The sequence below is a fragment of the Dermochelys coriacea genome, chromosome 22 (genome assembly GCF_009764565.3).
Source record: "Dermochelys coriacea isolate rDerCor1 chromosome 22, rDerCor1.pri.v4, whole genome shotgun sequence".
Classification (NCBI taxonomy): Eukaryota; Metazoa; Chordata; order Testudines; family Dermochelyidae; genus Dermochelys; species Dermochelys coriacea.
The window spans coordinates 6,488,985-6,513,499 of NC_050089.1; the positions used below are offsets into that span (position 1 = coordinate 6,488,985).

Below are 24,515 nucleotides of genomic sequence, written 5' to 3' on the forward strand. Positions count from 1 at the left end.
GATTTAAATGCCATAGAACTCCATCTCTGGGAACTATTACAAAGTAGGATCTTGTCATTTAAACAATAAACAGCATAAAACCAAATGTAAATGAACAGATTCAAATCAAATAAGAACATCTACATTGCACAGAGACACTAAATTCACTCAATTGGTTTACCCTGCTCCCTCTTGAAAGGTGTGGTTGAGCACAGGACATAAAGGGCTAAAGGAAGTGGGGAAGAATGAGGTTAATCGGTGTCTGTTTGGAAAGGGATTTGGATAGCTTGAATTGATTCACTAAGCAGCACGCAGTAGAACATAGGTTTCAGAGTAGCAGCCGTGTTAGTCTGTATTCGCAAAAAGAAAAGGAGTACTTGTGGCACCTTAGAGACTAACAAATTTATTAGATTATTATTATTACATGCTCTAATAAATTTGTTAGTCTCTAAGGTGCCACAAGTACTCCTTTTCTTTTTGCAGTAGAACATGTCACTGGTAACTGAGCTAATGAAACACCTCTGGAGACAGAAAAGCATATACTAAATTCAGTCTTGGCTTCCTAGGGTATGTCTACACTGCAATTAAACACCCGCGGCAGCCCCATGTCAGCTGAATTGGACTCAGCCTCCCTTCCCCAAGTCCCAGAGCCCAGGTTTGAACATCTAAACTGCAGTTAAATACCACCATAGTCCAAGCCCTGCAAGCCTGAGACAGTTGGCACAGGCCAGCCATGTTAACCTAGCTCCACTCAAAAACCTGGAAAAGTTTTCCAGATGGCAAAAGGCAAAGGGGGAATTTTATATATATAGGCCATATCCTCAGTAGGTGTATCTCCATTGTAGGCAATGGACCTGGCTGATTTACACCTAGCTCCCATGTTAAAGAATTTTAAAAAGTGTTTTAAACAAAGTAAACAAAACTGACATAAAATTAAACTATTAAACATCACCGCCCTGTTTCAGACTCAAATGTGTCATAGCTCTTAAAACAAGGTTCTCCCTTTAACATAAAATGTTTTTAAAGAGCAGCGCCTTTGGCCAACTATTCCTCAAGTAGCTTTTTCATCCAGGGTTTGCATTAACTTTGCAAAAAAGGTCAACCTGAAATATTTTTATTTATTTAAAACATAAGCTCCCTAAAGGGATTCTTTTTTTGTTTGTCTTTTCCTTTAAATTTATTAATTTCAGTTCAATCAACTAAGAGGTTATGTAACAGTTGTTTATAATTATTGTCACGTCAACCCTGAAACTGATCGCTATAGCTCCAATGTTACATAAAGGCATTTTTTGTTAAACTGTGGGAAAGATGAAGTCTGAACTTGGAGGGGATTTTTTTTCTTCCTTTTTTAAAGTTCTGTTGTCTATTATGCAGTGCTTCAGACTCTTCTTTCTGCGGGATTTTATTCTACAGTTCATAGGTCTGTTTTCATGTAAATACACACTAACAATAATATAGTTTCCATCTCTCTCTCTCTCATGCCTCTCTATTCAATGCAGAACATAGGATCTTCATCACTGCCTTCCATCTTTGCTGGGCTCTTGCTGCAGTCTTAGCTTCTTCCCATGTAATTTTGATAGCTTTCTATTCTGCGTTTCCATGTTATCTTGGTCCACCTTATTGCCTCTTCTTCTGGGGTTTCCAGTCCAATATCTAATGTATTTCCATGAACCCCTTTAAAAACTGAAGTTCAAGATCGCTCAGATGAAAACAAGTTAGAGAAGCTACTAGCATTAAGGCCCCAATTCAGCAAAGCATGCAAGCACAAGATAACAGTGTGTTGCTGAATAAGGATGATTTGAAGCATGTGGTTAAATGCTTTGATGAACTGGGGCTGCATTGGCTGCTCCTGGTCCTTTGAAGCCAGTATCAGTGTTACCCATTGCCTTCAATGTGCAGGATCAAGCTTTTAAAAGGGGGTCATTTTATGCTGTCATGGTAAAAGCACTAAAGCTGTATGTGGAAAATGTGATCCTTTTTGGAAAAAAAAAAGGTGTTTCCATTTTTTGTCAAAATTTCATTTTCATCAGAATGTTTCAGGAAACTAGTAGTGATTTGACCATGAGAGCAAGACCCGTCTCCTCTATCATCCATGCTCTATTTCAGATGACATTTGTTCTCAGCTGGGAGTTTCTTTTCCCTGGGGAATAACATCCACCAAGCCTTACATTGCATTCTATGTCTATCACCTTGGCAGCAGACCCACAGCCATCAGCCCTTGGACAGAGCCTTAATATATCTCCTAGAACAGGGCTCCAAGGCTGGAACGCACTGAAGTCATTAATACACTGACCCAATAAATATTGAGGGTCATATATCCAACCTTGGTATAAGCCAGTGCTGCCCCCACTGATTCTGCACTGAGTAGTTATTCGCAATGGGCTCTTGTGATCAAAGTTTATATTTCCTGAGCAATTGCTGGAACTATGTGGTAAAGCCTGGATGAAGAAAGGTCAAAGAAGAGAAGTTCCTAAGTACCACCTGCTGGCCTGCTTTCCTGCAGGAGGAGCAATTCCTATCCTGAGGTTACAAATAAGTGTAGACGCTCAAGCCCTAGGTTAGCAAACTCAGGGTCTGCTAACTCGAGGTCTACTAACCCTGGGCTCACATTGTAGTGTAGAGATACCCTAAGACAGAGTACAACTGCCGAGGCTAGGTCTTTAATACAGAAAAAGTTTCACATCAAATTAAAATGCATGTTTAGCATATTTGGATTTGTATTGCAAAAGTCCCCTTGCCTGCACACCCAAATGACCTCTTTGGACCCTGAGATCTATCAAGGGAACACACAATTGGTCTTTTCTCATCTCAGCAGATGTTCACACTGAGGCTCATATATTGGAATGTTTGCTTTCAATTTGTGCTAGTTCATTCAGAATCACTGCTCCTTTCCAATTTCAGTCTGAATGTCTTCCCAGGGACTTTCTAAGGTTCCTATTTTCAGGGCAGTATGACCAGAAGAGTGTAAAGGCCTCCATCTCAAATTATAAATCTGTCCAAAACACTTTTACCAGAACCCCGCTGTTCCCCAAACAAAATCCATTATGATTTCCACACCATACACCAGTCACGAGGCAAAGTTTTCAAAAGGGAAAGTAAGAGCACGAAATACGTAAAACCCAAGCTGTCCTAACCCTCCCCTCCAAAGCTCATCATGGATGCTTACCCTGTTCTCTGGAACCTCTTTGGCTTTTCCATTTAGTTTTCTAATCCCAAGTTCAGATGCTGAACACAGCAAGGATTGGACTACTAGCATGCTCATATTTGGCAGTCACATCAGACCATGGCAGGAATGGCAAATGTGCAGGTGGCTGGGTAGTTTTAAACATTTCAGTCAAACTATTCCAGAAGTCATGTGCCTTGACACTGGTTCCCTAGCCATGTGGAGAGCCAAGTGTTCTAGCACAGCCAGGGCCGTGTGGATTTGTCAGAGCAGGCCTAGTTTAACTGTAAGGGGTGACAGAGATGGCATAGCTTAAGCCCCCTTCCTCTGGGCTTGTGCCATGGTCAAACTGAAGCTCATAGCTGCAATTGCAAAGACTCCATCGAGTGACATTTTAAATATTGTTCTATTCAGAACAGGCCTGTTTCCAGTGATGTTCCACCAGGAAAACCACATTAGGAAGGAAGCCTTCCCCGTGCCTTTTTTCCCCCCCCTCCAGAACACACGGCAAAAGAATAGCAAGGATCATACACACATATATGAAAGTCAAATTATGTCAGGTACTTTTTTATAATACTCCTTACTCAGGCAGTCTCTGCAGTCACTCATTAATACTCACTTCGTTTAAAGCTACCTTCCTTCTGGAGAGGATTTTGAAAACAGTAGTTTTGTACCCTATTTAACTACTTCAGACCCAAGTCAGCCCTAATATAAAAGGCTGAAATCCCACTGAGAGTTGCACCTGCTTACAGCTGAGCTGAATCAAGTCTGTTGTCCGTACTCTTAGGCGTATGTAAAGTAATGACACAAAGCAAGTATATACTCCATAAAACATTAATATTTTAATGAAAAATCTTAGCTTCATGTTTCTATCCAAAGACACTCAAAACTAGTTTTTCCTCCTCCCCCTCCCCCTAATTTTGACCTATAAGGGGACCAGTTTGGAGATTTTTATATTTTTTTTTGTGTTTTAAAACATTTTTTTTAAAGATTAAACAATCAGGCTAGCAAAAAAGTACCCAATACATACTTTTCTTATATCAAACAAGCTAGTATTTCAGTACAATGTAACTATACAGAATATATACATTACACATATGATCACAAAGCAAACACTACAGGCTCAGAACAGATTTGAAAAAACATGATATTCACATTGATAACAAGAACTCTAAAAATGATTGTAACGTTGAAACGGCACTTAGTTTACAAAAAAGTCACAAAAATATATATAGCCACCAAGAACTATGGTTCCTGAAAAATACTAATAGCCAGATAGTATTATATAAAATGTGAAGTGTATTTAAACATCGTATACATTAAAAACAAAACCAAAAAACATTTCTGTTAAGTCAATAAACATGCCAAGTAATCTAGCAGTGACCAGCGTCAACAAGAGAAGCTGTACTGTGTATGAGATGACGACTGGATATACGGCTGGTGACTGGAGACTGGCACAGTTAAAAGGGTTGCACTGTTACTAAAACACACAAAGAAGCCCAATGATAATTTAATTCACATTTTTCCTCCAGCTTTACCCTCCCCCCGCTCAAGGATTCCATCAAAGGCCAGTGCCCAGAGAGTCAAGGCACTGAAACAGCAGGGCAAGGAAGTCACTGAGGACTTTCTTGTAGGCAGGGCTATAGTCAGAATATCAAAAGCATGCATCAGCTAAACAAAATGGTCAGTCAAAATCTCCTCTGGGGACTTTATCAACCCTCAGGAAGACTGTGGTGTCCATACAGGAGGGCAGCCCCAGAAACTGATTTATTTTTATTTTTATTTTTTAGTGCAACCAGATCTGTCGGCGAGCCCTGTAGGATACTGAATGACTGTTGTAGCATGCACCAAGTTAACAAAAACCCAGAGCTTTAACAATTACTGTTGTATTTTTTAAAAAGTTCACGTTTTATGGTTTATTCCCTCTGAATATTTTGCACCATGTTCTGCTGGTGACCTCTGATGTGGTTGAGGCACAGTCCGACCCTATATTTGATGGTGAGACCAGTACTTTTTTCTGCCCACAATGAACTAGGAACAGAAGGTGCTCCCTACATCTGCATATTACCTATGCCAGCCAATCCAGGCAGCGTGCACAAAGCCTCTACCCCTCCAAATTGCATATAAAATGCTACAGGGCATGCCCTGAAAACAGGATGGCAAAATTCTCATGCGCTAAAGTCTTTGGACTGGAGGGGAAAACCAGCAACCAAGAAATGATGGAAGCCCACATATAAAAACTTAAAGCCATATCTTAAAAACAATAAAATTTTATACCATAAGGTACCTAGGGACCATAGTTTTATAAAATATATTTTACTGCATTGGCAGCTATTACTTTTTTTAAAAGTTTAAGTTCACACCTTTCAGCCTCGTGAAAACCAGAACCATTTTCAAAGATCTAGTCAACTAAACTCTCAGTATGAGAGACTTGACCACAGTATTTGCTAGCCTGACAACTGAACTCAAATTGTAGTGAGAAAGACAAACCAACAGGGACACAAAAATTTTAACCTGTGATAATAAAACTATGTTGCAGAAAACTGACATTCCAATTAGTACTGGGGGAAAGGTTAATCTCCTCAATGCGAATGTATCCCCACGGCTGACATTAATAGGAGCTGTGTGCACATGCATCAAAAGGAAACTATTACTTGGCCAAATCGGCCAGCGCACAGTTGAAGCAACTGCTCCTCCTCCTTCCCCTCTCTGTGGGGGAGAGGGGAGCCAGAGTGACCCTCTCCCCTCCGCCTTGAGGCGCTGTCCAACACAATATGTAGGGAATGCAAATCCATGTCCCTGAATCCTGCTCCCTGCAATATAGTAGAACCATCCATGGTCTGTGGTAGTCAGGGCCCTCTTCTAGCGTAAGTGGGTGGGGGAAGGAAGGATTTTCCACTTAATGCACTGATCGTCCTCTGTACACCAGAAGGTTATGTAAAAGGAAAATGCACTCAAACCACTTTGTGAATACATTTGGAGAATACCTGTCAATTCAACAGTTGTTGCAAGGGGTACTATTGCCTCAGTAAACTGAATCTCCTCTATTTGAAAGAAATTCTGAACAACTTACTTTTTAACCAAAATATTACTTAATTCCTTGTATCTATTTTTAGAAAAAGCAGTCCAGGAATCAAACCCCTCTGATAACATCTTTTAAAGAAGTTATGTTTCAGGTTTAATCCCCAGTGTAGTCTAAGGCTTGCTGCTTTCAGTTTACTTAGACATTTATCTCACTTTAGAACCTGGATATCCAGCAATAGAGCTTGATGTAAAATGTTAGAACATTTTAAATCTCTCCTTTGAGGGACATTAGTACTCCCAAGAACTGAGCACTTCCAGAAAGACAGGGAAAAGAGAAATGAAAGAAGATTTACATTTCATTTGGACTCCTCTCTATGGAGAAGGGATACATATATTAACAGGAAACAATTATAAATACCAACCAAAGAACAGATTAGAGCTACAATACAGTCCTTGTAGCTACCAAGTTTTAATGTGTTCTCCACAGCATTTCAGACAGCAGTTAACCATCCTACAAAATTTTAAGTCATCTAAAAATCAGTTATTCTAGGTGTGTATATTCTGCATTTGCACATCTCATGATCAGTGAATTATGTGTTACGACAGATCTTGTCCTGGGTGAAAACTATCTTTTTTTGGCAGAAGGAATAAGTCCATCCATGTGTGATGTGTTAATTCATTGTGCATTATACACAGTGGGCCAGCTGTAAAGTCTGAGTTTGTGTGTGTACCTAAGTGCTTTTTAACTTATGACTGACTAAAAATTGTCAGGTACAAGGAAGACTTATGCTTTTGTAACAGAGAAAGAGGATCACGAATTAGAGTTTAGTACCAGATCCTACTTTTATCCTGAACTACTTGGGGGCGAGGGAAGAAATATTTAACAGGCACTGTCCTGATTCACTGGATTCTTAATTATAGAAATCAGAAGTGGAAGAGGACTGGTCCTCTGATCCAGTCCTTCAATGGATACTGGCCTATTTCATAGTACAGTATCTTGAATAAAAATTTGTTCTGCTCCAAGCCCTTTACAAAAGATCAAGATAGACATATAAGATGAATTGTAGCTGTGACATTTTCTGCAGATGAGACGGGGAAAAAAGGTAGCTTCAGTAATTTGGAAAAAACTGGGAATCTTAATTTTTTTTTTTTTTAAACAAACACAGGGTAGGGAAAACTTATTTAAAGAAACACTAGAAATGTGTAATTATGTTATCATTGAAGCCTTTTAAAATATTACCAATGTGCAACAAGCTTTACACTGATTTGCTATCAGCAGATATTTCATAGTTCTACAGATGCATTAGAACTGCTGAAGTCATTGCACTCTAATCAGTCTTGACATTTGAGCTCTGCACCTCCTCTCCCTTCCTTTTTTAAAAACATTTCTCTATTTTTCCTCTTTCAATTCAATGTGTGCGTGACAGACGGACTCATACCCATGGTATGAGTTTACCAAGTAGATCTAAAACCAAGGGAGTCTGACACATGCCCTTGGAATACTAAGGTCAAGTAATACTTACATTCTCAGTATGCTGTGGGTTGTGGAACACAGCTGTTTATGTATCAAACAGAGTTAATTTCATCAGCAGACAAAGAATTTATACAATCCCTACTTTAACTTTTTAAGCTTTACTGTAGCCCAAACTGCCTGCAACAAAATGAGAATCACTGCTCTGAAAATCCCATACCCAAAATTTACAGCCTTTTCTAAATCTGGAAAAAATGAAATTGCAAATCTTTCACTTTATTGCTTGCTTGAGCTGTGTATGTAGCTGGAGTAACAGCCTTTAATAAGCTAACTTGGCAAAGATTTAAAATGTTTTGGAACAGAAACAATTTAACTTTGTTATATAGGGTTTTTATAAACAACCCCCTGTTGGGTTAGAAACTTGGCCTCTAAAAAGAATAAATTGGTTGTTTTGTCCAAAACAGACTAATAAAAACCCCAGAAAGCATACATGCATATGTATAAGCACAAAAGTGTGCAATAATGCACAAAAGAAGAACTTGTTTTTTCTTTTTTGTAAACTCTCTCTAGCCAGCTTTTGGAGATTAGTGATATGTATGATAGGGGAAAGTGAGTAGGACTGCAAGCAGTCTGGCCAAGGTTTAAGAATTTTAGTCTGGGACACGTTTTCTTTTTTTTAAAGGTGGCTTCCTTTACAGAAAGATACAGTGATGACAGATTTGTCAGGCTTGCCTGGATTTATACTTTCCTTGACAGTATGCCTCGCCCCATATAAGCAAATCAGGATAGGTTATTTGAATGAGCAGTTTCTAAAAGGAGTGGAATATCAGAAGTGGGAGGACCTGGCATGGCATCATCACTCAGTTTGTCAGAACTGATTCAGAGATTTTTTTGAAAAGAGACATTTTTTAAAAGGACAGTACTGTTATATTTCAGAAATGCTTACAATTTCCAAAAAAGGGTTATAGTAAGCAGTTTGAAAAACAGTAAGGACAAAGACAGGACATGCCATATTTTAAGCAGAGGATTAACACATCTACTTAAAGTTAGACAAAACTCTGCTCATTATTTAACTTGCGAGCATGCATGCTTGTACTGGTCATTTTAAAAGTGCCTTCTGATTCTCTCCCTTTACCAGAGGGTCTGCAGATACATTAGAAATATAATGAGCTGTTCTAATTGTGGAAGAAGGAAGTTGAAATGATTTCAGTCGATTGCTTCTTCTTTAGAAGTGCATCACAGCTTCTATGATGCTGACAGGACCTTATTGTGCATTCAATCTTAAACATTTTCACAGAACTGATCATTCAGTCATGAAAAATAATGTAACGTCTGTTGCAGTTTTCTGTTTAAAGTGTAGCTTACAAAGTAAAAAGGGAAATCTCCCTCCTTTTGCTTAAAAAAATTAAATTAAAATGTACAGGACCAAACACAGGCACTTTCCAAAGAACAAAAATGAAACCAAACCATGAATTATTCAATAGTAATAGAGGACAGCTCTGATTTTGGGGGGTCATCACTGGTTGCCTCGGCACTGGCATTAGTCTTTGGCTGCTCCGGCATGTCTTCCTCTTTTTCTGCCAACCCACCCAAAGACCCCAAGGGGAAAGTGCTTTCGCAATTCTGAGTCGACGAGACCTGTGAAATGACAGGCATGTGGACAGAGGAGTTGCTTTCAAACCCATGCTCGCCTAGCTCATATTGCCCGAGGGTCTCTTCCTGCTCCTGGTTTAAGTAGTCCGGGACTAGGAAATCACTAGAAGAGGGGCAAAGGACAGAAGAGAATGTTAACCTTTCAAAGAAACATCAGATACAGCTATGCTAACTACTGCATTGCGCAGGGAATAAAGAAACTATTATCACAGCACAGGGCTACAATCTTCACAATAATATGTTTCACTAAGTATTATAACTCAGTTTTTATTTACATGTTTGGAGAAGCTATACCTGGGATATCAAATTTTTATGGTTTATGCAACCATATTTCCTCAGGGGTAACTTCGTATCTGGGTTTGAGCTCCTTGAGGAGGATGGGAGTTGATGTTAGTATCACCACTTGGTGCGGAATGCTTCCATGCCAAAAAAGGGAGTGCTGGAGTTTTGTTTTTTTTAAGAACAAACTAAATTTAGTGCAGGTAAATTCAGGTCTATTCAACCTCTGTAGAGGGGGCAGGGACTACCAGAGAATCAAACACAACCTTCCTCCCAAAGGGAAGTGTCCAAAGTCAAAGGGAATTAAAAAGGATAAAGGAAGCAAAAGAGACAGGGCTGAGGCGTGGGGACAAAGGTATAACAAAAATGTGCTAGTGCAGAACCCAGCGCACAGACCTGCAGATGACCACCACTGCTCCAACAAGTCAAGGTAAAGAAGTTGGATTGATAACTCTCTATCCACAGAGCAGCTGGAGCACAGGCAGCAGCAATGAAAGCCTTGCCTCAAGTTGCCCCATCAACATGCCTCTACAATGACACAGGACTATTCGAGATGACTGAGGGTAGTTCAATTTCAATAGCCCATTCCAACCTTGTCCTCTCTGCTAAACTATCAATAAGGATGCCAACTGTGATGTTTTTTGTGATGCTGACACCTATCCTACTAAAGTAAAACCTGCCTTAGCGATCACTTCCGAAGAGAGACCGCTTGTCATGAGTGACTACTTGCAGAGGCCATGGAACACCACCGCTATCTGGTGTGCAAACTTTAAAGAGACCACTTCTTACAAGTGACCACTTTTGCTAACTCCCATGAGTGGTGACTCTTGGCAGGTTTCCCTGTACTAAGAAGTGGACTGAATTTCATTTCCTCCCGAGCCACCCAGTCCTGGCTCTTTTGTCACAATAACTATACAGCTTATTCTCAGAAACTGGGGGCTGAACATGCTCAGAGGAAAGGTCTCACACACTCTACCAATATTTCCTGATTTACTCTGTGCGAGCACGATACAAAGTCAACTTTTTTGCAAATATCCAGCACCAGACATATTCATAACTAAAATCAGTATATGCACTCTTTGGTTTTTCCATGTAGTTCATTCAAAAGGGAGCAGTTTCCTAGAACAATTATATGAGATTCAGTGACCCTTTTCTTTCTGCAGAAAAGGATGAACTTTTCCAAATCTAGGGGAAATCCAAATCGGGGAACAATTGGAAAATGCTCTATGCTAACATATTAATCTGTATTTTCAAAAATCAAATAAGGCCCAGGAAATCACTAAAAGGAGTGTTTTTTAATGTATTCAACAACAAAAAAAGAGTGCTTACCACAGCAACCGCATCATCTCGTGGTATATTCATGCTACCTCTGGCACAAGTGGTACCCTCAATGAACTGCACACACCAGAAGGTACTGAACTTTGTACTTTTAAACTATATTTTCAGGGAAAGACAGCTGACAAGCAAACATTTCCTGATTTATGTTCTTTTGGAATTCTTTATACAAGTGGTGTAGAACTAACCACCAAACAAAATGTTGAAACCTTTCATAAGACAAAAAAAATATGACATCTAGAAAACACCTGATAGATTATCGCTAGGGAATTTTAGTTGCTATGATGCAAAGAATAAACTTACAACAGGTTTACTTCATACTTTTTAAAACAAACAGCCTACTTACATGTACACATCTGCATTACCGTGAATGAAGGAACTTTTGTTTTATTTTTTAAAACCTAACTTGTTCTCAGAAGATTAAATATTTAACAGTAATAAAGTCTCCCTCTCTCTAGAGTCCCCCTCATTCACTTTCATTTATTTATCCCTCTATTTAAAAATCTCTTGTCTATAAACACTTATCCCATATCAGTGTGATATTACTGTGCTACTTTAACTCCTCAAGACTCATTTACAGGCCTCTGAAGAGCTTTTAGTGAAATGTTTTTGTATGTTAAGCCAATTCTTTACTACCCGATTAACAAGAAATATGCAGTAGGCCTATGTGATTAATAGGTTGGAAATTTTAAAATGTGATCATTTAGCAGTAAATAAACCTAAAAATGAGAATGAAGATGTGATCATCTGGATTCATGCAGTCTCATAATAAAATCCTTCCCTCAATAAAAAGTACTTAAAAAAAATTAGGTCATAAGTCCACCCCCCGTCTAAACAGACAGTCCAAACTCTTTCAGATACAGCCATCAAATAATTTATAAAAACTCACAGACTGTGGTATATAATGTTATTTTTAGCACTATTAACGTGCTTTTAGATACTAGTGGAAAGAGAAGTAGCCTAGTCACTAAGAAGCAGTCTTTCTAAACTACTAGATTCTTCAATGCCTTATTATACAGTTTATACACACTAAAAAGCAGATCAGAGATTACAGATAGTAGTGCAAGAATGAACGTGACTGCAATTAGCTGGCAACCTGATGAGAGGAACAGCAGGCTGCCCTGAAAGCAGGAAGAGATGATTTAGAAAAAGCAAGTTTCCCCTGTTAGGTTTTTGTTGTGCACCTCACCTGCTCTGGAAGTAGTTTGCTAGCTCTGACGCTTCATGGTTCAGACTCCTCAGGTGAACGATTAAATTTCCAGAGTTGGTGAACATGGCGCCACATGTTTTGCACTCGTAAATCCGAGGCTTGCGGATAATATGCCGGGAAACCCGCATGTGGTGTTTATATTCCCCGAAGGAAGTGAAAGTGGCACTACATATCTGGCACCGGAAACAGCGTTTACCTTCGTGCTTCAGGCGATGCATCTTTAGCGAGTAAGCTCGGGTGAACTTTTTCCCACAACGGTCACACTGAAATGGTTTAATGCCTGTGGGAAAAGAGGGCGAAATATTTACTTTGTGCAACTGAAGGTCACATTTGGCAGTTTCTGTTCAACAGGACAGCAGCTGTGACCAGTCAGAGTAAAGTGCTGATTTAAGAAGGAGAGAAACAGGTTATCTTTAAAATGGCAGAAGTGATTAGCATAAACCTGATATTTGTCTCAATCAGATGACAAGGAAGTTTTATAATGACCAGGTCCTTATTCAGAGAGACAAGGTGGATCCTTATATAGTCCTTCTTCGTTATATAACTTAAACCCACTGTAAGGCTTCTGTAGGTTAGAAACCAAGGCAAAGATACTAACCTGCAGCCAGAGTGTTTGATGCAGCAGAACCCATAAACCACCTTTGTTGTCTCCTGATCTTGGACCGATCTGAGCTGGGCTGGTCAGAGCAACACAGCAACCTTTAAATTGCTTTTAGTAGAAAGTTTCATCAGCTGTCTATAGCCCCAATAAGCAGTTCTGGTAGTAAGGATCTGCCTGGCTATAGGGATACCCTAGTTTATGCAAGGAGCCTGATAAGACAGTTGTGGTACAGGAGCCTACACAGAAGCTCCATGCCACCTGTGGATGCTTGCATACAGGAGTGATCCTCTGGGGGCTAGGTAAGTAAGCCTTAATGCAGCTTTGCACAGTCAAAGGAACACAAAGCAGCACTAACACATCTGATGATCTGGCCCTTAGTTTTGTCCTACATCCAATTTAGAAGCCTTGTTACCAACTCTCTCATCATTTACTAACCATGCTCATTTCAGAGTGAATACAAATATTACAGGGTACAGCAGTAGTTAATTTGCAATGGAATGCGTATGGCTGAGAGAAACATGCTCTCCCTAAACAATCACATCACTACCAGCACTAATACTATACAAAAGGTTAAACCACAGAAAGTCCTATTAAATGGTCTGACAGAATTCAGGCCAAGAATCTGGAACTCTGATCTCAATTCACACTATAGTTCAAAAGAAAAAAAATGTTAAACCGTCTAAATTAAGGACGTTGTTTCAGTCCAAGCTGTTAACCTTGCTTGTCAATTCCTCTGCTTTCCTCATATGTAAGTGAGCTCCTTTAATTGTGGCTTCCAACATAGTGAAAGCTACAGTTAAGGTTAAACTGAGTCTCTTTATAAACTTGCTTTCACATGCTAAACATTCTAAAATATTGTCCTTTGGGGCTGAAACTTTCCATGCTTGGTCTCTGTCCAAAAGCATTTATTTTCTTGAAAAGTTTGAGGCAAATCTCTTCAGTCATTTGAGTTAAGAGAAAATACTTCTGGCATTTACAAATTGGAGGTTTCCTCACACAAGTAACTCAAAAACAGTTAGTAAAAAATATCTTCCAAGTTCCCATGCAAGTCTTACTGACATCTGTCCACTAACAGATCAAGCTGAAATACTTTATGCATGCTTGATGGATATCTTAAAATTTTAGCAGCCTATTTGGGACAATTTCATAACCAAATATGCACAGGCAGGTTGTCTTGTTAATGTCAAATGCCAAAAAACTACATTAATGGATCATTATTGGGCTAAATAACAGTTGCTAGTTAGTTGTGCCTTGAGAATTGTGGTTCTTCTGCCCACATACATTTTATGGCATTTGTGCAAGATGACAGGTCAAATATAAACCAGGAGAGAGTAAACTTGTTACTGTTCAATTGCAAGGATCCAATTTCTCTTATATCAAAATGACTTTTATAGATTTAAACATTTTATTAGGTAAATGGTGGCTAATTCCATCAAAAGTTGCTTTTTATATACGCTTTATGTAACTTATTGTGTATTTCAGCCATAAACATGTTTAAAATATCAAAACTATTATGAATAATCTGATTTCTTAAAAACCATCGGCAAGGATCAACCATTCTGACTGACAGGCACAAATTCCATTTGGTATACACCTATAAGGGGCATCTTAGAGGCCTGTACTGTAACTGTTAAAAGTATAAAGAAAAGGAGTACTTGTGGCACCTTAGAGACTAACAAGCTACTCTGAAACCTGTTAAAAGTATCTCTACATTCACTGGACTATCAAAGACACAGTTAATGCTGATCTAGCAAATCCTACACTGTTAAATCTCTGGGTGACAAACAGTAACAACCTCATTAACAGGTTTCAGAGTAGCAGCCTTGTTAGTCTGTATTCGCAAAAAGAAAAGGAGGACTTGTGGCACCTTAGAGACTAACAAATTTATTTGAGCATAAGCTTTCGTGAGCTACAGCTCACTTCATCGGATGCATTCAGTGGAAAATATAGTGGGGAGATTTATATACACATACAGATAACATGAAACAATGGGTTTTATCATACACACGGTAAGGAGAGTGATCACTTAAGATAATCCTTTGAGATCCTTTAAGATGATCATTAACAGCTCATCCTTTGGTCACTTGTTTGAAAGAAAATGGCCACAAAGATATCTGGAGAGAAAGGTTGATTCAAAAGCGGCAGACCTAATACTTAACTCTTGCTAAATGACACTGACTGCAACCACTTAATTTATTAGTCATTTTGATTGCTCCCCTTCACCTATCCCTGCAGAAGTTTCTGAGACACAGGAAGACATAACTACTAATTTCAGCTACCTGCTTTGGATAAAATGGTTTTGGTCACAGCTTTCTTATGGTTTATGAGTCTCTTCAAGCAACACAGCAGACAATTCTGACATCCAAGGATCAACTCCAATTTACACCACTTGAGTCTGGTATAATAAAAAAAGCCAATGAAATACAACCCTTGCAAAGGATTCATAGGGCTTGTCTACACTAGAAAATTGCACTGGCGCAGCTGCGCTGCTGTCGGTGCTTCTGGTGAAGACACTCTAAGCCAATAGGAGAAAGCTCTCCCCTCGGTTTAATAATGCCATCTCCGCAAGAGGCAGTAGCTGTATTGGCGGGAGAAACTTTCTCGCTAAGATAGCGCTGTCTACACCAGCACTTAGGGCAGTATAACTACATCGCTCAGGATGTGGATTATTCACACCCCTGAGTGACATAGCTTAACATCTTGATTTTGCCTCAAACCTTTCCATAAAAGCAGGAACCCCATTACTGTATGAATGTTTTATTCCACTAACTTTAATAAATATGTTTTCATCCATACAAAGTTTAATTATTCAGCAACACAGCTAGACTATATGTTGGAAAAATAGGTACGCACACAGTGATTAATCTCAATTTTTAGAAAGTCTCCCCCCTCTGAAAAAGAGATTGAAGCAAAAAAGTCAGTTTGCATACAGCAGTTCATTTAAAAACAGTTAAAGTACTAAGCATGCTGTAAAACCAGCAAGCATCCTGGATCCATGACCTACTTATTCATTGAAACAATTAAGTTTCTTACCTGAGTGGATGAGCATGTGCTGTTTTAAGTTCTGAATGCGGGTGAATCGGACCCCACAGGTTGGACACTGAAAAGGTCTATCCGGGCCATTTGGGCTGGGTCTCTCTGTGCTACTGGTGGAAGGTGCAATGTAGAGTTGGTAGGGATACTGAACGTTCTCCAACCTGGGGGGAGAAAAAAATCATTAATTTACAAGCAGGCTAGAAAAAAAATTGAGGTGGCTTGTCCAAAGAAAACCTGACCCGAGGCAAGAAATGACACTGGCCTCTGACCTCAATTTCTTTGGAAACAGTCACTGAACATTAGCTGTAAAATGCACTTCATTTTTCAGAGAACATGTATATATACTGAATATGTGCATTCTTCCAAAAGAACATAACAAAGTGAAACTGGAGCAAAAGAAAGAATTTAGTAAATTAGTAAGATGGGTGGGCAAATCCAATTTTTTATTTTTGCAGTTCCTGTGACATTTAAAGGAAACTGAGGCAGGACAGTTTTCATTTTCAGCTCAAGTCAGATTCAATAATTAATCAATAATATGATTTACAATTTCAAGTCATTAGCTTGCCTAGCCGGCAGCAAGAAAGTAAATTGCATTTGTTCATACTGGATGTTTGTTTGATACAGCCTGCTGCGTGACAGGATATGTATCAGTATGTTTAAAAGTTAGCTAAACTTGGTTATAATTTTAAGGTCATTAGGTAGCAGATGAACGAAATATTTTAACTTTCAAAGAAATTAATTACCTGACACTATCTATGTACCCCCACCTATTCTCTAACTGCAAACTAACTGTGGGGAATATAGCACTGTAATTTGGTCTTCTGATGTGGTGTTTTCTTCACGGTGGATGGGACACCTTAGTCAACTAGAAACAACCCTGCCTGTCACTTAAACACAAACATAAGAATGGCCATATTGGCAGTGGCCAGCGCCAGATAATGTCAAGGGAATGAACAGAACACGGCAATTACTAAATGATCTATTTTGTCATCCAATCCAGTTTCTGGCAATCAGAGGTTTAGGGACACCCATAGCATGGGGTTGCATCCCTGGTCATCTTGGCTAACAGCCATTGATGGAACTATCCTCCATGAACTTATCTAATTCTTTTTTGAACCCAGTTATACATTTGGACTTCACTACTTCCCCTGGCAACAAGTTCTACAGGTTGACTGTGTGCTGTGTGAAGTAGCACTGCCTGTTTTAAACCTGTTGCCTATTAGTTTCTTTGAGTGATCCCTGATTCTTGTGTTACATGAGGGGGTAAACAACACTTCCCCATTCACTTTCTCCACACCATTAATGATTTTATACACCCTATCATATCCCCCCTTTTCCCTCACCTCTTTTCTAAACTGATCAATCGAAGTCTTTTTAATCTCTCCTCACACAGAAGCTGTTCTAATCCCCAATCATTTCTGTTGCCCTCTTCAGTCCCTTTTCCAGTTCTAATATATCTTTTTTGAGATGGGGTAACCAGAACTGCAAGCAGTATTCCAGGTGCGGATGTCATGGATTTATATAGCAGCATCATGATATTTTCTGTGATTATATATCTCTTTTCTAATGGTTCCTCACATTTTTAGCTTTTTTGACTGCAGCTACACAGAGTGGATGTTTTCAGAGAACTAGAGACAATGACTCCAAGATCTTTCTTGAATGGTAACAGCTAATTTTATATAGACCTCATCCTTTTATATGTATAGTTGGGATTATGTTTTCCTAATATGCATTACTTAGCACATATCAACACTGAATTTCATTTGCCGTTTTGTTGCTCTGTCACCCAGTTTTGTGAGATCCCTTTGTAACTCTTCGCAGCCAGTTTTGGACTATCTTCAGTAATTTTATATCATCTGCAAATTTGCCAGCTCACTGTTTACCCCCTTTTCCAGATCACGTATGAACATGTTGAACAGCAGAGGGACAGTTCCTTGAGGGACCCAGATATTTACCAATCTCCCATTGTGAAAACTGACCATTTATTCCCACCTTGTTTCCTATCTTCTAATCCAGGGATAGGCAAACTTTTTAGCCTGAGGGCCACATATGGGCATGAAAATTGTATGGCAGGCCATGAATGCTACAAAATTGGGGGCTGGGTTGTGGGAGGGCTCCATCTGGGGGTGTCGGTTCTGGGGTGGGGCTGGGGGTTCAGGAGGCTGCTCCAGGCTGGGACTGAGGAGTTTGGAGAGGGTAAGGGGGATGAGGGCTGGGGCAGGGGGTTGGGTCGTGGGACGCGGTCGGGGGGCAGGCTCTGGGCGGTGCTTACCTCAAGCAGCTCCCAGTCCCCACTCTGGCTCCTTCCCAGAGGTGCAGCCAGGCAGCTCTATACGCTGCCCTGTCCACAGGCGCCACGCCTGCAGCTCCCACTGGCTGTGGTTCCCAGCCAATGGGAGCTGCAGGGGTGGCACTTGGGGCAGAGGCAGTGCGCGGAGCTCCTTGGCTGCCCCTATGAGTAGAGCTGTAGGGGGGGACATGCTGCTGCTTCTGGGAGCCATGCAGAGTGGGACAAGACCCCGACCCTGCTCCCTGGCTGGAGCACCAGAGCGGGGCAAACCCCGGACCCCACTTCCCGGCAGGAGCTTGAGGACCGGACTAAAACGTCTGGAAGGCCGGATGTGGCCCCCAGGCTACAGTTTGCCCACCTCTCTTCTAATCAGTTACTAATTGAAAAGAGGACCTTCCCTCTTATCTCTTGTGAAATTATCAGACCAGCCAACCTGTGCAGGACGCATAACAACTTAACAGGAGGCATTACAAATGTATCAGGATAATTCACTTGTATGTGAATTTCTAAGAGATATACTAGACCACAACAATCATTAATTCATTCATAACAGACATCAAGGGTAGATGCTAAGTGTATTTGCCTGTGTTTATCTATATTTTGTTAGAATTTTATCAATGTAATCAAATTAGCTTTTAGATTCTAAGTCCGTTTTCATGTCTTAATTGTCTTACGTTATATATGTGACTGTGTTCAGTTAACCTTAAGATCAAAGATGTGAGACACTGCAGGAAGTTGATATTACCTACATTGTCTTCAGCTTATCTATCTCTGTTATAATGGAAGAGCGGCTAATTTCATTATGTAAATGAGCGTAAGTGAGCCGTAGCTCACGAAAGCTTATGCTCAAATAAATTTGTTAGTCTTTAAGGTGCCACAAGTACTCCTTTTCTTTTTGCGAATACAGACTAACATGGCTGCTATTCTGAAACCTAGTTTACCTGTGTATGCATAGGAAATAAAAGATTAACTTCAAAACAAAGGTGCCACAAGGACTCAGAGTTGTTTTTTGAAAAACAAACGATTTGCATTGCCTATTCTTTCTAGGAGAAAAGCACTGAGGATGCTTGGCAGCCTGCTGGAGAGCTATAAAAGTGAAACCTTGGGCCTGATCCTGCATCTCTAATCTGCCAAACTTTAAACAGGGAAAGTTTAAGCTTTGGGATGGAGATCTTCCAAGTAGCTATTTGGAATACCCTGGAAAATCCATGGAAAAACTAACAGACTTTACATCTCAGATGCCTTTAGATTCTGACCTATTGGGATAATTCCAAAGAGACTTTTGCAAGCCAGGAGATATAACATCACTGCTACAATTCTGATCTATGAATACTGAAAATCACTAGTATGTATAAAGAAAAGGAGTACTTGTGGCACCTTAGAGACTAAAATTTATTAGAGCATAAGCTTTCGTGAGCTACAGCTCACTTCATCGGATGCATTTGGTGGAAAAAACAGAGGGCTAATTTTTGGTAACTCTCAGTGGGATCAGAGGGTAATGGCTTGTAGAAAGTGGTGTTGGAGAGCTGCCTAGTAGCCTCTTGTTCATACTCCGACCTATTCATGATGACCACAGCACCTCCTTTGTCAGCCTTTTTGATTATGATGTCAGAGTTGTTTCTGAGGCTGTGAATGGCATTGTGTTCTGCATGGCTGAGGTTATGGGGCAAGCGCTGCTGCTTTTCCACAATTTCAGCTCGTGCACGTCGGCGGAAGCACTCTATGTAGAAGTCCAGGCTACTGTTTCGACCTTCAGGCCCTCTGTTTTTTCCACCAAATGCATCCGATGAAGTGAGCTGTAGCTCACGAAAGCTTATGCTCTAATAAATTTGTTAGTCTCTAAGGTGCCACAAGTACTCCTTTTCTTTTTGCGAATACAGACTAACACGGCTGCTACTCTGAAACTAGTATGTATATGATTCTTTAACAATTCCAATAACTTTTCTTTTATTAATAAATCTTTAGTTAGTTTACTAAGGATTGGCTGACAGTGTGATATTTGCGCAAGATCTAAAATACATCTTGTCCTGGGGTAAGTGTCTGATCCTTTGGGATTAGTAAGAACCTCACATATGATGAATTAGGTTTTCAAGAACTCTTCACTCTATTAACCTGTTTGTCTGAAAACTGTTATAACCAAGGGCTGAAATGCCTCAAGGGGACTGTGTTTGGCTTCTGGTTAACCAGTGTGGTACTGCAGAAGCTCTTTTGTTACTGGCTTGGTAATCTAATTACAGAAAACCCCCTACCAGTTTGGCAGGATTGTCTGCCCTATTTCTTCCAATCTGCCCTGAATGTTGCATTCTCAGTGTGGCCCACCCGGGCACCCAGTTTACTTTGGTGAGGGACTGTTTACTTTGGTGAAGGACCTTGTCAAAGGCTTTCTGGAAGTACAAGTACACTACATCAGCTGGATCACCCTTGTCCACATGCTTGTTGACAAGAGTGATCCAGTTGATAAAAATGGCATTTTCTATTATTTGTGCTTACCTGAAAATGTCCTTTCTTTGAGCAGAAAGGTCCACAGATCTATTACTGTGGCTGCTGCAGCCTGCTCTCAGCTTAGGGGCAGAACCAGACCTGTCTGTCACTGCCACTTGAAGTTCCCTCCAGTTGAGACAAATTCCATAACCAGGATAATTTCCCCCCTAATGGAACAGAACCAAATAGCTGGATGTCAATTTCCATCCCTATTCTGGAAAATCCACTGGTCTCTAGGGTGGGCTGAATCTGTGGATCTTAAAACTCAAAAAAAGAAATTTTCAAGTATATTTTCCTATACTTCATCATTTGAAGGTTAACAAATCCATTACAATGAGATTTCCACAGCAGTGGAGAAACTAGGATCATCCCTTAAATATGGGCATCCAATTTAATGCTCCTTCTCCTGAGCACTAAGACATGGAAGAATACTTCTGCTAAAAAAAAAACAGCATCGACTAAAGATTGGATTCACTAGTAGGCAGAATTTTTGTGAATTTATGTATCTATGGTCATTTGGCTGCCTAGCAGATCTCAGTATAGGAGATATGACCTCTCTGCCCTGAGACTGTCAGTGCTCCTGAAGTTTAGACTTGATGCTCAAGAAAAGGAAGAATATTTCTTGAATTTACTTTAGGAATGAATCGTACAACACAGTTGAGAGGATGACACTTGTCTGAATGAAAAATACAATAGTGGGTCTCATCTGAGAAAGCTCCTAATTTCATAACTCATCTGACTGGCGATTACAGATATTGGAAGCTTTACTTTAATGGATAGCAAGTATAATGACATCTCCTGCAGGGGCTCAATCTGGGTAACGCTGTAAGGAGCAGAATGAGGTTCCAAGGTCATGCTCTATGGCCTCAGAGCTAGAATAATAGTTGTTGACTTAAAGTATTTAATGCTGGGATTTGTACAAAATTCCCTTTTCCTGAACATGTTGATAACATTATACTAGAGACTTGATCTTTTTACTTGGACACTTATTCACTGACACTAAGGCCCTCCTGTAGGAATTCCAGACTATATTTCACTTGTTTAACATTATAGTTAAATTACAGACTTTGCATCAACTAGCAGAATAAGTTCTATTTGTTGAATGATTTTTAGGGTCCATGAGAGTGAATTCACTTCATTCATGTATCCATTTTAAACCTGTCTGGATTGGGTTCCCCCCCCAAGGAAGATGACTATTGCAAAAACCAGGCATTGGAAGGCTCAATGCTAGGTTAATGAGGCCTGATAGGCAGAAAGACAACCACTGCACTGCCACTCACTCCTTCCTATTTTTTGTATGGTTCTGGGGAGCAGTGGAAAAGGTGGGAAGGCACACAGTAGAGGCATTGCTCAGCTTTGTAAGTCACTTCTGATCTCACATGCCAGTCCTGACATACAGAAAGGCCACAGGGTGCTTTATTATTGTTTCCAGATGCAAACAGGTGACTCACCAGCCCACCACACTAACTTACAATGAGTAAGAGCATTTCTTGGTGCAGGGTCCACTTTAATCAAACTTCTGCCATGTAAGCCTTGGTGTGCATCTCCCTTTGATAGGTAGTGCACACAGGGATAGGAAACTTTGCTCTGACCAGGACCGGAGAAGTTGATTTTTCTATGTGATTGATATGATCATGTTTCCCATGTTTATTTATAAAAAACCCTATCAGATACTTTGACTGTCACAACCCAAACAAGTCTGCGACCCATGGAAAGAACAGTGTTCTGAGGCCTCAATGAATCATTGTAGATCGTAGGTGCTGTGTTCTGCTTTTTCTGGTACCTAGTCCCTGGATTGAACTGGGACCTGAATGAGCCCTCTCCATTACCGCCCAGCTAACACCAACTGAAGATTGGTCTGCCTGGTTTGCTAATGGGTGGATCCTTTCAAAAAAAAAAATCTGGATTTAGTACACTCATTGGAGAGAGTGGAGACTATCCGATGAGACCTTGATCTCTGACAATGGATGTGATGCAGAGGGGAATAACTATTACTGGATGTTTCTCATGAACTCTCGATCACTGAAGCATGTCTTGTGTATAAGAACAGCATGCCCAATAGAGCTGTATTTTTGTTTCTGTGATGCTGCATGCCCTTCCTTTGTTGTTCATCTTCTGTTAAAAATAGTCTGAGGTGAAACCTTGCATCTGATCGTATTTATTCTCATCCCAATCCTATGATGGACTTCCCTGGCACCATATAACATGTATCCAAGATATGCTAGAAAACATATCCCTGTCTTTTTTGCAGCTGACTCTGTACAGAGCCCTGATCAGAAAAATTGTCTAGGAAGAGAAGTGAATTTGCTTCTTCCTTAAAGTCAATATTAATACTGGCATGATCCTGGAAGAGACCCTGATTTGACCACTTGTCAAATCAAATGATAATACAAGTTGAGAAAATAAAAAGCTGCCATCTGCATGCAAGAGGGAAGAATTGTCTATGGGATGGTGAAATGGGAAAGATAAGCATTTTTAAGGAACTTAGGCCCTGATCTGTTTGTTCCTGACTGCATGAGGCTAGAAAATAGGATGGGGAAAGGGTTGTACTGCTCTGATCTGAATTAGACTTTAGATGGTTTCATTCGCATCCTGGCATTTCCATAGGTTGCTTGAGATTCAGAATGGAGAAAAAAGAAAAGGAGTACTTGTGGCATCTTAGAGTAACAAATTTGAGCATAAGCTTTCGTGAGTTACAGCTCACTTCATCGGATGCATCCGACGAAGTGAGCTGTAGCTCACGAAAGCTTATGCTCAAATAAATTTGTTAGTCTCTAAGGTGCCACAAGTACTCCTTTTCTTTTTGCGAATACAGACTAACACAGCTGCTACCCTGAAACCTGTCAGAATGGAGAAAGCTGTTCATGAGATTCTTGCCTTAGAATGCCTCCTGTGGACCATGTCCAGTGACCTCATTTTAACTAAAGCGGTTGGTAGCCATTCACTTCCAAACCAAAGGACCCAGAAACCAAACAGATCTAAATCCAGATAGGCCTGGTTTGGGAGTCAAACATATAGTTCTGAGGCAACTGAGGGAAGCTACTGACCTTGCCTCAGTTGACTGCTCTTGTTCTAGTTACCACTTGCAGTATTTTCTCCTGCTGTACTTCAGGGACTACTTCACTTTGTTTTATGACCCATAATGAAGGCTAAGATTTTGTCAAATATGTGTTTAGTAAAAATCACAGACAGGTCCCGGGCAATAAAGAAAAATTCAAAGAGGCCCATGACCTATTCATGACTTTTACTAAAATATGCGTGACAAAATGGGGAGCTGAGGGTTCCCTCACCACCCCTAGGGACCCGGCTGGGAGCTGCAAGGCACCCCCTTGGCCCCTGGCTCTCAACTGCAGGGCATCCTGCCGGTCCCAAGCTCCCAGGGTTCCCTGGCTGGCCGCGGTGGGTCTGAGCTCCCCTGCCCAGGATGGCTGGGAGCTCAGGGTCCCAGAGTTCCCAGCCACCATGGGTGATGGGGGAGGAAGGGGGGACGGACCCCTGCAGCTCCCAGGTGCTGCAGGCTCAAGTCACAGAGGTCTCTGGAAGGCACTGAATCCTTTACTTCCGTGACAAAATTGTAGCCCTACCCATAACCTCTAGGTCAGTGGTTCTCAACCCGCGGTCCATGGGCTGCATGCAGCCCAATCAGCACACAGCTATGGCACATGTGACATCCTCAGGGCCATACAGGTAGTATGTATATTGTGTGGATGCAGCCCACATAACACAAAAAGAGCTGCATATACGACCCACAATGGCAAATAAGTTGAGAACCACTGTTCTAGGTGCATGCTGCATTCGATGGAGGTGTCCAGAGGGAACAGTGCTGCTTTTGTTTATTTCCCCTTTGGAAATTTGTTCTTATGATCTTGCTTTGAGGAGAGACTGGGCTCAGATTGCTCCTACAACTATTTCAAGTAGCTAGCAATCTCTGTGTCCTGCAAGAGGCTGGGTTTGTTGTCTCTCCTTCCCCACACAGACCTGGCATAAAGTTCA

General features: G+C 40.5%; 1 protein-coding gene across 9 annotated transcripts in view; it reads right to left on the reverse strand.

Moving 5' to 3' along the window:
* ZBTB44 (zinc finger and BTB domain containing 44) overlaps positions 1–24,515 on the reverse strand; it is a 162,711-nt gene that overhangs the window by 98,677 nt on the left and 39,519 nt on the right. For 4 of the 9 annotated variants that reach the window (XR_005290002.2, XR_006276707.1, XR_006276706.1 and 1 more), the window contains exons 4-5: positions 15,749–15,912; positions 12,311–12,394 (exon numbers count right to left, since the gene is read on the reverse strand). Coding sequence is in view for 4 of the 9 variants with exons in the window: in XM_038380951.2 (XP_038236879.1) it covers positions 12,311–12,394; positions 15,749–15,912 (248 nt within the window). In the remaining 5 variants the exon portion in view is untranslated. Of the gene's footprint in view, positions 1–3,962; positions 9,394–12,093; positions 12,395–15,748; positions 15,913–24,515 lie in introns of those variants that run through there. The other 5 variants (XM_038380946.2, XM_038380947.2, XR_006276703.1 and 2 more) reach the window with 3 other exon arrangements.